This window comes from Anguilla anguilla, chromosome 11, assembly GCF_013347855.1.
Source record: "Anguilla anguilla isolate fAngAng1 chromosome 11, fAngAng1.pri, whole genome shotgun sequence".
Classification (NCBI taxonomy): Eukaryota; Metazoa; Chordata; class Actinopteri; order Anguilliformes; family Anguillidae; genus Anguilla; species Anguilla anguilla.
Window position 1 is genome coordinate 13866898 of NC_049211.1, and position 13521 is coordinate 13880418.

Here is a 13521-nt window from a genome sequence, read left to right on the forward strand (position 1 = left end):
TGGCGGGAGCGGGGGTTGGCTGACTGAGAGCACTGCATTTGGCCTTCATGAAAGAAAACTGTCCAATCAGAGGGCTGATGAGAAGGGGCATTGGTAAGTGGGGGGCTCACTGGGGGGTGGGGAAAGACAACATGGTGATGTCCTCTAGATCTCTGGGGATCTGAATTTTTTTTTTTGCTGCCTGATAACACCCATCAGTTATGCAGAGAAAAGCTCCTCTAGATATATGCAAAGCACAACAGGCTAGTTCTTCAGTGTGGGGTGGGATGATATGGGCACCAACATGGTTGAATGTTAGCAGCGGAGGGGTGGCGATTAGCCTTATCCCCACATTGATGGAACCCACATTCAGGAAGTTCTGCTCCTGGAGCACTTTGGGGCTCCTAACAATCTTACAGGTCATGCCCTGAAGATGACTGCTCACAGGCCAAATTGCATCACCAAGAATATACGTAACCCTTCTGTTCTGTACAGACCAATCAGATGAAAAAGTGCAAAGATGGGATTACAGTCCAAAGTGGAATTATTTGGCATATTGGCAAATGTCCACCTAGGCAGGATCTTAAGGGGAGGAGAAGGTTTCAGTTGCCCCCTCTACTTAAAAGAGCACCTGGCTCTTCTCCTGGTTTTACAGCCTCCTATTCCATCCAACATCTCCCTGCCTGAGACAGGAACTCTGACACATTCTCAGCAGTCAGGGAGGTTCTGAGTGATGATTGGGTGAGCCCTGCCCAGCCCCACCCACCAAAAAAAAAACCAAAAAAAAAAAACAACAAAACAGTAATACAGACGCATGTGGAATAATGCCAGACTCCAGCCCTACCTGCTCATTGGCGTTCATGAACTGCAGCTTCATCTGCTTCAGGTAGGTGGTGGTGAGCGGCATGTTGTAATCGATGAGGTCAGGCACCAGGGACGCCGGCCGGTCGTTCTCTGGAAAGGAGGCCAGAGGAGGCGTGAGACGCGCAGTCAGGGCGCAGGCGGCGCGGCGCGGCGCGAGAGGAGTCGTAGGCTGTGCGCCGTGATTGGACGTGCGCAGGGTACACGGTGTAAGTGAGCGAAAGCGCTGCGCGTAACACCATGTGTCACTTCAGCATCTTGAAAGACATGTGGCGTTACGTGACTCACGATCGGATTATAAAAACTGTGAAAACGGCTTGAGCTCTTAATGCACGTATGACCAGTTCGGTATCAGAAGTCCCCAAACACTGGAGCTCTTTCTTTCTTTTCATACCCCTGTTTGTTTCATTGGGCGTTGCAAGACAATTTGTGATAATTTGCATCAAGGAGTCCAGTTTACTGCAGGCAAGGACCAGGACTGCACAATATGTCAGTATGTCAAAGAAAAGGCAGCTAAACTGTGCTTCATAGGTCCAGAGGGATCATACAATAGAGCTGTACTGCAAGTAAACGTCCATTGAGCTTGTAGTCAGTGTGAATACAATGTACCACGACTAGCACATAATTACACAGTCAAAAAAATACCCCAATGTCCCAGTCAGTGGGGAGAACTAGACCTACATCTCATGCTGAGGAAATCCAAATGCAATGCGTGATATTAATTATATGACCTCTGTACTGCATATTATGCTGTCCTTTCCTTTTCATAATGCACCGATCAATGGGTAATTCACAGTGAAATCTGAGGGAGCCTGAAAAAGCATTCATGAATACAAAATAAATAGCATTAGTGTCACAGAACCGTCTGTCATCATTTTTCAAACAGCTTGCAGACACCTTTTCATGTTTTAGTACACTGTATGTTTAATGACACATTTTGAAATAGAACTTGTTGCTGGGGCTAAGGGAAATGTTTTAATTTTTCACATTTGGGGGAAGTGCTATGTAAATGACATCTCTCTAAATCAAGGAACTATCTATCTAAATGTATTAATTTTGAAATGTGTTTATCAATGTTCCTGAGATATATTAAAGTGCAGGATATGTATTGCATCAGCAGAGGCAGCAGAGCCAGCTCCACCATGGTACCTCAGGAAAACACTGCAAACCGGGGTAGGAAGAAAAGATGAAAATGATGTGAAATTATTTATTCAGTATGTATTTTACAGTTCATTGATAAAGTAATGTACGGTACAGCAACCGCAAATTTGCAATTTAAAACAATGTTTTGAGCGTCTCCGTGGTCCTGATTTTGTATACCGTTCAAAATGAATTATACCCGCTGTTTTGGGGTCTTTAAACATGTGAGGTTTGTGCTCAGTGGAAGCTTTGGGAAATTCAAGGGAAACTTAATAGACCTCATTTATAAAACCCCCTCCCTCCTGTACAGCATTCATCCCAGTGAAACACGCGCCTATGACTAATTATCTCTGCACCAAGGGTAAAGGGGCACAGTCACACTACCACTGAAAAAACAGTTCACTGCAAGTTTGACTCCTTGTGTCTGGGAAGTAAATCTCACAGAAAATCTCACTAGTCAGTAGTCAGACATTTACACAGAGCTCACACACATGTAACACTTGGAAAGCATTGGAAACGGGACACCATCTCTCAATATCTTTTTCCCTATTTGATTATTTTCTCTTACAGATCCCTCAGTACATTCCTATTATCATTCATTCTGTCTTTGCTATTATACCAGGCTCCCCAGTAGAGAATGAGTTTGCCCTCTGTAGCCAACTTCCTCTCGAGAGTTTCTCACCACAGATTCAGTGTTTTTCTTCTCAATGGGGAGTCTTTTTTTTTACCTCACTTGCTCATTTTTTGGGGGGTTCAGGCTTGCTTTTGCCCAATTTTCTCTTGTTTCCTCTGTCAAGCATCTTTGTAGAAATCCCTCTGTAAAAAGTGCTACTCGAATAAAACTGAATCGAATTGAATATTGAGAGCTTTGGGAGAGGGCAGATAAACTGTACCCAGGTCTCCCCGGCTCAGGGCAAAGCACCTCCCTGTGATGGTGACGCTGGCCGTGGGTGTCTTCTGTGTCCACTAGAGGGACGGGGGCGGCGAGAACGGAGCAGAGACCCAGGACTGAAAACGCCCCCTCAGCCTCCGTCCCCATTCGTTCACAGCCGTTCCGTACCAGAATAGCTTCATAAGGCTGAGCTCTCTGTGCCTCTACTTTTCACACAGTCATTAATGTGGAGCTATTTAAAAAGAATCAGTACCGCGTACTGTATAAGTGCAGTAATGAGCTCTAGTGCCCAGGCAGGCACACGCTGGTTAGGCTTTGTGTGGAGTAGTGTGATGATGGTACAGGGCTGGTGCTGGGGTGATCTGTGAGGCCGTGTGTGGGGGTGGGGGGTGTCATCCCGCCCCCTTCTTCTCAATCAGACAGCGCAAAGCTGGGCAGTGGTTCTGCCTTTGTCTTCCCGCGCGTCAGCCCTGAAGGTTTGGGCTCCACAGCACCACACGCTGATGCACCCCTTACACAGAGCGCCGCACGTAGTGTCCTGTTTCCTGTCTGTGTCTCACCACAGCGGCAGACATCTTAGACGTTTCACTGTACGTCCTGCGCCCCAACGCGGTGAAGACTGACTGTTCTGAGGCACTGTTTACTGCGCACTGACTCAGTACTGATATCACATGCCATCCTCATCAGACCGCATTCTGTTCTACACTGTCCATAAAAAACAGATCCGTAGAAGTGAGGAGTGTAAGAAATTTGGTATCCTGAAACAGTCCACTATGCCTGGGGCCCAAAGCGCACCCCAGGCCCCACATCAGCCTGGATCAATCACAGCAAACAAACAATCCATCACCCAGTGGGCACCCCTTCCACAAAGACTAGCAATCAGTAATCAATAATCACACTACTCATTTACTCCTGCGTGCTCATAGCCAGCTTCAGACCTTAATTCTGATCTGCGAATACTCTCCTGCACAGATTTAGACATTTAGGAACAATAATAAAAGAGTGACAACAGAGAAATATACTTAAAGTAGGGTAAGCAATGCACCTTATTACATTATAAGGTGCTTTACCACCCCAGCGACACACTGCTACTACGGGGGAAAAAGACCTATATTAATTAGCACTTGTGACGATTAAAAACAGCCTGTGTACTGTAATTAATTGTTTAATAATTCAGTGGTGAACTTTAGACTGAGTGGCTTAGGCAGAGGGAGGAGAGTGAAGGGACCCCCGTGGGGCAGGCAGCCAATTAGCCGCTCTCTTGTGCGACACTCGGTGTTAGTTCAGCCCTGACACAATGCCCCGACCGTGTTTCCATCAGGCCTCGAGATGTTCCATCATGCTGTTTACCCAACAGTGGCTTCACCATTCTGGGATTTTTTTTTTTTAATTCCTATTAGAATAAAGAAGGAACTGCTACATGTGTACTCGTCTGAGAAGGAGGGGGCGGGGCAGTGTAGAGTAAACAGTGGCACACACACACACACAGGTGTGGCATCAGCATCTGCGGGCAAGCCTTTACTGCTATCACTCTATTGTATTTACTTTAACAGCTCACTGGTCCGGGACAAACTGTAGCCGTTCAACCAACAAGCACCAAAGGTCTCTTCATTCACGTGATTTGTTAAAAGCTCAGTAACACCACTAAATTGGAATAATTGCATTGTTTTAGGAGAAGTTTCTAAAAATGACAATGAATTTCAAAAGGAATGCATTTGTGTTCAGAAACACAAAACTTAATGACGTAAGCCACAGTTGTGAGCTAATCGTCCCATTGGTGAAAATCCTAATACCTGCCGCCTCCTACCTGAGTCACACTATAGCAGCACCTTGACTGCCCGCTGAGACTCTCACAAATCCCTCAAACAAGCGTAACACTATCAATGCCATGGCTAAAATGATTTGAACTACAGTCAACAGTAACAGTAATGTGGTAGTGGATTATGGTTAGATTCAGTGTAACAGTAATGTGGCAGTGGGTTATGGTTAGGTTCAGTTTAACAGTAATGTGTTAGTGGGTTATGGTTAGGTTCAGTGTAACAGTAATGTGTTAGTGGATTATGGTTAGGTTCAGTGTAACAGTAATGTGTTAGTGGATTATGGTTAGGTTCAGTTTAACAGTAATGTGTTAGTGGGTTATGGTTAGGTTCAGTGTAACAGTAATGTGTTAGTGGATTATGGTTAGGTTCAGTGTAACAGTAATGTGGTAGTGGATCATGGTTAGGTTCAGTGTAACAGTAATGTGGTAGTGGATTATGGTTAGGTTCAGTTTAACAGTAATGTGGTAGTGGATCATGGTTAGGTTCAGTGTAACAGTACTGTGGTAGTGGATTATGGTTAGATTCAGTGTAACAGTAATGTGGTAGTGGATTATGGTTAGGTTCAGTGTAACAGTAATGTGGTAGTGGATTATGGTTAGGTTCAGTGTAACAGTAATGTGGCAGTGGATCATGGTTAGGTTCAGTGTAGCAGTAATGTGGCAGTGGGTTATGGTTAGGTTCAGTGTAACAGTAATGTGTTAGTGGATTATGGTTAGGTTCAGTGTAACAGTAATGTGGCAGTGGATCATGGTTAGGTTCAGTGTAGCAGTAATGTGGTAGTGGATTATGGTTAGGTTCAGTGTAACAGTACTGTGGCAGTGGGTTATGGTTAGGTTCAGTGTAACAGTACTGTGGTAGTGGATTATGGTTAGGTTCAGTGTAACAGTAATGTGGCAGTGGGTTATGGTTAGGTTCAGTGTGTAACAGTAATGTGTTAGTTTATTATGGTTAGGTTCAGTGTAACAGTAATGTGGCAGTGGGTTATGGTTAGGTTCAGTGTAACAGTAATGTGGCAGTGGATCATGGTTAGGTTCAGTGTAGCAGTAATGTGGTAGTGGATTATGGTTAGGTTCAGTGTAACAGTACTGTGGCAGTGGGTTATGGTTAGGTTCAGTGTAACAGTACTGTGGTAGTGGATTATGGTTAGGTTCAGTGTAACAGTAATGTGGCAGTGGGTTATGGTTAGGTTCAGTGTGTAACAGTAATGTGTTAGTTTATTATGGTTAGGTTCAGTGTAACAGTAATGTGGCAGTGGGTTATGGTTAGGTTCAGTGTAACAGTAATGTGGTAGTGGATTATGGTTAGGTTCAGTGTAACAGTAATGTGGCAGTGGATCATGGTTAGGTTCAGTGTAACAGTAATGTGGCAGTGGGTTATGGTTAGGTTCAGTGTAACAGTAATGTGGTAGTGGATTATGGTTAGGTTCAGTGTAACAGTAATGTGTTAGTGGATTATGGTTAGGTTCAGTGTAACAGTAATGTGGCAGTGGGTTATGGTTAGGTTCAGTGTAACAGTAATGTGGCAGTGGATTATGGTTAGGTTCAGTGTAACAGTAATGTGGCAGTGGATTATGGTTAGGTTCAGTGTAACAGTAATGTGGTAGTGGATTATGGTTAGGTTCAGTGTAACAGTAATGTGGTAGTGGATCATGGTTAGATTCAGTGTAACAGTAATGTGGCAGTGGATTATGGTTAGGTTCAGTGTAACAGTAATGTGGTAGTGGATTATGGTTAGGTTCAGTGTAACAGTAATGTGGTAGTGGATCATGGTTAGGTTCAGTGTAACAGTAATGTGGTAGTGGATCATGGTTAGGTTCAGTGTAACTAATGTGGCAGTGGGTTATGGTTAGGTTCAGTGTGTAACAGTACTGTGGTAGTGGATTATGGTTAGGTTCAGTGTAGCAGTAATGTGGTAGTGGATCATGGTTAGGTTCAGTGTAGCAGTAATGTGGCAGTGGATTATGGTTAGGTTCAGTGTAACAGTACTGTGGTAGTGGATTATGGTTAGGTTCAGTGTGTAACAGTAATGTGGTAGTGGATTATGGTTAGGTTCAGTGTAGCAGTAATATGGCAGTGGGTTATGGTTAGGTTCAGTGTAACAGTACTGTGGCAGTGGGTTATGGTTAGGTTCAGTGTAACAGTAATATGGCAGTGGGTTATGGTTAGGTTCAGTTTAACAGTAATGCGTTAGTGGATCATGGTTAGGTTCAGTGTAACAGTACTGTGGCAGTGCCGTAGCTGTGGGTCTCTGACTGCTTGACTTTGGGCCGGTACCTTTGAACTCGGCGCCGCTGGGGTTGATGTGCATCCTCTTCTGACACTCGCCACAGCTCATCAGGAAACGGGTCACCGCCTCTCTGGGCAGGAAGGCGTACGTCTCGGCGATCTGCTCCGCGCCAGAAGCGAGGGAAGAGGGGGCGGGAAAGAGAAGCGGGGGGGGGGGGACAAACCGCATCATCATGAGGCCAATCATAGCAGCGCACACACCATTTACAGTATAATCAGTGTCCAAGAACGTTAGCACGAGGAAGAAAGGCGAAGGAATGCACAACAGCACAGCGAGCTTCGCAGCGCGCGCAGTCGGGCCGAGCCGCAGCGGCGTTAACACGCGAGCGCAGGGCGGCGCGTCTGCGGCGAGCGTAAGCAGACCGAGCGGCGGGCGACCCCGATGGCTTTTGTCTAATTCCCCTGCGAGCGCCGCCGCGTGCTCGCGCCTCTCGTCCTGAGACGATGGCGAGCGCGGCGAGCCCCCCGCCGAGGCACACAAACGAAATAAAGGAACGCTAATGGCTGCAAACCTTTGTCACAGTCGGGGGGTAAATGTCATTCGAGCCCTGCGTGGTCTAAAGTGAAAAAAAAAAAAAAAGAGTCTCTCTTCACTTCTCTTTCTCCCTCTCCCTCTTCTCCTTTTCCCACTTCCGCGCGTGTGTTTGCGTGTGAGTGTGCATGTGTGTGTGCGCATGTGTGTGTTTGTGTGTGCATGTGCGTGTGTGTGCATGGGCCCGTGCGCATCTGTGAATGTGAGTGGATGAACACGCATGTCCGTGGCTGCGTGTTAAACAGAGCCCAGAAAAATGTCAGTCACAGCCCTTGGTGAACAACTCTTCTGCTCCTCCTTATCACTTCACAGGGACTTGGCAGAAGTGTATTACTAGGAGTACTGTGACCAGTGACCAGAGAGAGAGAGGTTAATCTGACAGACACAGCGCTTCCCAAGCAGAGCGTCATCCATCAGAAAACAGAGTCTGGGAGGAGGAGGGAGACCAAAGAGATGTGCATAAAAAAGCACTGTGATAATAAAACTGATTATTTCAAAATGATCGAATGATTAAATAACCGTGTTCTGTGGCCAGCGTGCAGGAGACTCCCATCAGCCCGGGGAAGCGTTTCCGCCTGAGCCCTACTGCTCGCTCGTGCGAGCGCGCCCCTCCCCCTCGCTGCTCCCCTGACAGGAGCACGAGCGTCCCGAGCTTCTCTGCTACCCCCTCCTCCTCCTCCTCCTCCTCCTCCCTCCCCCCCGCTGGCATCGCCTTAAACGCGACCTTCACGCAGCCCTGGCAGGGCAGCAGCGTGCCACGGTCGCACGTCCGTCTGCTTTCCCCCTCCGGGATTCCGTGAACGCCGCGCCGCCGCGCCCCCCTGTCCCGGACAGCGCCCCCCTCTGGCTCAGGGCGGTCCTGCGCGGCCGGCATACCTGTACCTCCGCCCCTTTAAGGCGCCATCTGTGGTACCACCAGACGGGGCTCAGGAGGGAGCTGTGAGCTCCGGGAGTCTCTATGGTAGGAACACACAGGCGCCCAGGGCTGGAGGCAGAGAGCTGCCTCCTCACACAGCCAGGAAAGGGCCACAGAGCACACAGAAGAAAACAGGGCTAGTGATGGCCTGCTTTTAAAGGGGAGGAGAGCAGCACTGGAGGCAGAGAGCTGCCTCCCCACACAGCCTGGAAAGGGTCACAGCACACACAGAAGAAAACAGGGCTAGTGATGGCTTGCTTTTAAAGGGGAGGAGAGCAGCACTGGGTGAACACACAGGAAACAGGCCATGCCCTGGTGGTTCCAGCACATAACGGTCAGTAATACTGACACAGTAAACACCTTGAATCAATATGAAAAGCCACTCCAAATGACCCATAGCCGATAATCACTATTCTAACCTTCAACATAATCCCACAAGTCAGGTAGGACACCAGCAATGCATGTGAATTATTCATAGGAGAAGTGCAGTTATGCTCTTTCAACAGAAGAGGGCAGGATATCTGGTACGTACAGCAAAGAGACCAACTACTAGTGAATAGCGCAATTTTTTTGTCTTTCATTGAATTTTGTTGTACACCTTCGATGACGCCACTTCCATCATTCAAAATGAGCCTTTACAAAAATGCGGTGGAATGTCCTAGATCGGACTATGGCCTCCTTCACCCATAATCTAAATATGACTACACTTCAGCCCGTTCTTTCCTGAAAAAAGCAAAAGCTCAATAGTTGACAAGGAAAAAATGTCTTTGTTGTGATCGGAGGTCAAGCTCTCGCAAGAATCCAATATCCTCCCAAGCTTTTAATCAAAAGTGAGAAACGTTTTCTTTCACACAAACCAAATGAAAATCACAGTAACTTTTCACATTCTTCCGGTTTCAAATACAGAAGATAAAGAGAAATTTTTTCGAAATGTAGGAGAGGTGGGAGCGCCATCCTCACAGGGTGTTTCTGGCTTTATTTGATTCCGCTGATTTCAGGGACAGAGTCCCCTCCTGCAAGTCTAACTCCCCTTTCCGTATCACCCATTTCAGGGTGATACACACAAGCAAATACATTCACAACGGACAAGGGAACTGCGCATGCAAAGTGGGCGGGAAGGCGTGATATTGTTGACTCATTAGAAGCCAGTCGTAATCGATGGCTTCGCATCATCTATAAATAAATGCTCCTGTCAATCACCCGGCTGATGTAGAAAGCGGTGGAGACAGCTGAGGCATCTGCACGGCTCAGAGCGGGAGCGAGTCTGAGGCAGATCCCCTACGGGGCACCGGCAGACGAAGCCTTAAATAAAGCGCATGCGGCCGGCCAGCAGGAGCACGTATCCAAGCACTGCTGAAATGCTGGGGGAGGTGGCAGCGATCTCACTGGATCTGGCAGCGACAAACACAATTAGAAATTCTCAAGAAAAGTGAGAGCAAGGAAAAACTGGGATACAGAAAATACATTAAATGTGAATTCATTAATGAAAGAATATACAATTAACAAGAGACATTTTGAAGAAAATACAAGAAATGTGATTAAGATGGCGATGGAAGGGAAGCCAATGGGAGAGCAGGACTGGAAAGGGAGGTATGAAACAAAATGGCCTCGATGAATGGGAAGTCCGACAGGAAGAGGAGGGGATAAAAAGAGAGGGAGGAGGAAGACCTAAGCTGAGAGCCAATCAGAGGGGCCGTCTCACCGCTTTGTATGTCTTCTTCTGTCCGGCGTGCTTGGGCGCTTTGCCAGGGTCGGCGCCGATCTCCACGTGCATGGCGTAGATGATGTCGAAGAAGTCCTCCACCACCGCCACCCTCTTCAGGGAGGAGCTGTCCTGAGCAGAGCCGCCATCAACACACTGCAAGACAGAGAAAACCCATCCTTCAGCTGTAACAAGACAGATACAGTACCTACAGCGCAACGTGCACGTATTTTAGGCTAAAACAAGGCAACCTCAACCAGGTCATTATTTTTTTACTCTTTTTGATGATGAAACTGTTTAACGACCACACTGGGAAATACAGAATGCAAAACCATTTGCCATCATTTTCGCTGCCCACAGGACATTTTCTTTGATTCAGCAAAATGAAGGTGGGTAAATCAGTGAAGGGTTCCTGTTTCACAATGACGGGGATGAGCACTAGCAGTGCTAGCAGCTTTATAAGCACTTATAACATGTTCACAGTGGCAGTGTCTGAGCGTGCTAGCGTGTGACTACAACAGTCCTCAAAACTGGCAGGTTCTCAATAAAAAGCTCAAATAAAAAGATGTTTAAAAAAGAAATGACAGGTTCTTTGAATCCATCTCTGCACTTTGCTGGAGGAATATCAATGACACAAATATACTGTGAGCAGAAACAGTCAGGGGTACGCATACTGAACCTCTCAACCTTTACTGTCTTTTGTTGTTTTTTTTTTCACTGAATGGTCCTGTATTTTTCTCCAAAACCAACAATTCCACACAAACTGCGCGCAGAGCACAAAGAAACGGTTCCTCAAGCAATATCAGCACCCGAGAAGGCATATCTAAACTCCACGGGAAAACATTTTAAACCGATACCGTACATATCAAGTCGTGACTTTAGCTGTACTATTCGTGTTAATCAGTTAATTAATAATGTATTAATCCCCTTTGCAAATAAAACCAGGCACAGTTTTGCAAGCCAAACAGTGGCATATGGCAAATTACTTGGTCTTAAAGAGAATATTACAGATGATCAAAATGTAAGTGAATTAGGACATCAGCCAATTATATTATCATTACAAAACAATTATATTCCTTGCATGGCGTGTCTTCAATAAAAAAAAGAAAAAATTGCTTTACTTTGCAGTTTAATACTAATGATGAAAAATAAGACTATGAACAAACAGACCACTCTGGCACCCTGCTTTCCATAAGGCAAACCTTGTTGCCATGGAAACTACAGCCGACCTCTCGGGCAGGTGTGTGGGGCAGCAGGTCACATGACACAGATGGCTGCACCTAGTAAAACTTGAATTGCTACAACGGTCACGACAGTGAGGGCCATCTGATTTACACACGCTTCAAACCCACACAGGCAAAAAAAAAATCCACTCTCTTCTTTCTTGTCCTTCTTTGTTTCCTTTTGCCTTCTTTTCTTCCTCTCTCTCTCTCTTTTCCTCCTTTCAATTGTTCATTTTAGTCTTTGCCAGTCCTTAAAATCTTTCTTAGGAAATATAAAATAGATTTTGTATTGCGCGTTGAAAAAACAACACGTCATTGTCTTTAGTTTTCCTATATTTCTCTACTTAGTGTTCCACAGGACTAGGGCCAAACTGGGAGCAGGGAGGAGGGGGTGTCGAGGAACAGTGGAAAAGAGAGAGAGAGAGAGAGAGAGACCTACCCCTTCTCATTATTCTCTAAACCCTGCTCCTTTGGCAGCCATTAGCGGACAGAACAGCAAGAAAGTCAATCCACCAACAGGCAACTCTCCTTTCCCTTTCTCCCTCTCCCTCTCCCACTCCAGCACTCTCCCCTCTCCCTCTCTCCCTCTCTCCCTCTCTCCCGAGTGTGCCAGGTAATGAGGGTTGCCATGGCAGCACGGCACAGCTTACAGAAAGGGTAGGATTAATTCAGCCCTCTCCAGCCACTGTACTAATGTGAGCTTTTATTATAATAATTTTAAAAAATTAAAAAATAAAAAAAATAATAATAATAATAATAATAATTATTATTATTATTATTATTATTATTAAAATATTACTATAAGATTACATTATTATTATTATGATGATGATGATTATTATTATTATTATATTATTATTGTTGTTGTTATTGCGGTTATTATTATTATAATAACTGGATTTATTCCAGCGCTGTTGAATAGAGCAATGCTCCATGTTGATAGCTATCGTTCCCAGTTCACTGCCATATGAAGACATGACAGCAGCCTTCAGGAGAGGGGACACGTGTGCGGGCCACTGCCAGGGTGACCGGAGCAAATGATGCAGTGATGATGCTGCCCCCCCACCCCCCGCCCCTCTCCACGGTTGCGGGGCACATCAGCGGCGCGGGACAGGACAGCCCGTGACAGGACGAGCCCCGGCGCGCGGATATGTGGGGCACGGGGGAGGGCGGGCCCTTCAGGCACCGCGGAGTGGCCAGGACGGACCCTCGCGCCCGCGCTGGGTCAGAGTCAGAGCGCTCGGGAGGGCTGAAACCCAGCCCTGCCCAGCCCAATGCCAGCCCAGCGCCAGCACTGCCCCAGCTCAGCCCTGCTCAGCCCAGCGCCAACCCAGCACCAGCCCTGCCCTGCCCTGCCCAGCCCAGCGCCAGCCTGCTCCCCCAGCATCCTGACACAGACTGAACACAACGCACACAAGGGAGCAAAACACGCACACTGTCAGAGGAGGCAGGGAAGGGAAAGGGATAGGAACAGAAAGAAGGGAGGAGGAAACGAGAAAGCAAAAGAGCAATTCATCCCACAAACGTTCAAACAGTCTTTTCCAGACAATGAAATGACCTCTGCACCGCGATGGCTAACGCACTCTGCCACCCCCGTGAGTCCATCCTCAGGTATCCCCCTCACAGGCTTTCTATTTCTGCCAAACTGTCTCTCCCCCACCCTCCCCTTTTCTCTCGCTCTCTCTCTCCGTCCCTCTCCCCCGCTTTGCCTCACTCCTGAACCTGGAGGCCCCTGTTGTCCCTGACTGCATAGAATAATTACAGTCCCCACCCCCCCACCCCCGCACCCACACCCCCACCCCCCCAGCCGCTCCACTCTCACTCCTCCGTCCCGTTCCAAACAGCTCTGTTGCTAGGAGACTGGAGGGGTCGATTCTGTAAACGGCCGCCTGCCCTCCACCCTGCCCCCCTCGGCAGTCAGATGGAGGAGGCAGCCGCCGCGGAGCGAGGGCGGAGGAGGGCCCCGCGGACAGGCCGGCCGGGCGCGGCCTGGCGCTCGCTCGCTCGCGTAGCGGCTAAACCTTCAGGAGACGGCAAAAATATACACGAGTAAATAAATAAATAAATAAATAAATAACAGGGCCCAGCTGGTCCCGCGACAGCGAGCAGAAACTCAGCTCCAGCGCCCCGGGGCACACGCGCTCTCCCCGACAGTACGCCCCTCCTGCGTC

The 13521-nt window shown here is 47.4% G+C and overlaps 1 protein-coding gene across 2 annotated transcripts in view; it reads right to left on the reverse strand.

The window, feature by feature from the left end:
* The window catches only part of nol4lb (nucleolar protein 4-like b), a 103063-nt gene that overhangs the window by 70370 nt on the left and 19172 nt on the right, over positions 1-13521 (reverse strand). For both annotated transcript variants that reach the window (XM_035382162.1, XM_035382163.1), the window contains exons 2-4: positions 10128-10283; positions 6966-7077; positions 824-933 (exon numbers count right to left, since the gene is read on the reverse strand). In XM_035382162.1, the coding sequence (XP_035238053.1) occupies positions 824-933; positions 6966-7077; positions 10128-10283 (378 nt within the window). The remainder of the gene's footprint in view (positions 1-823; positions 934-6965; positions 7078-10127; positions 10284-13521) is intronic.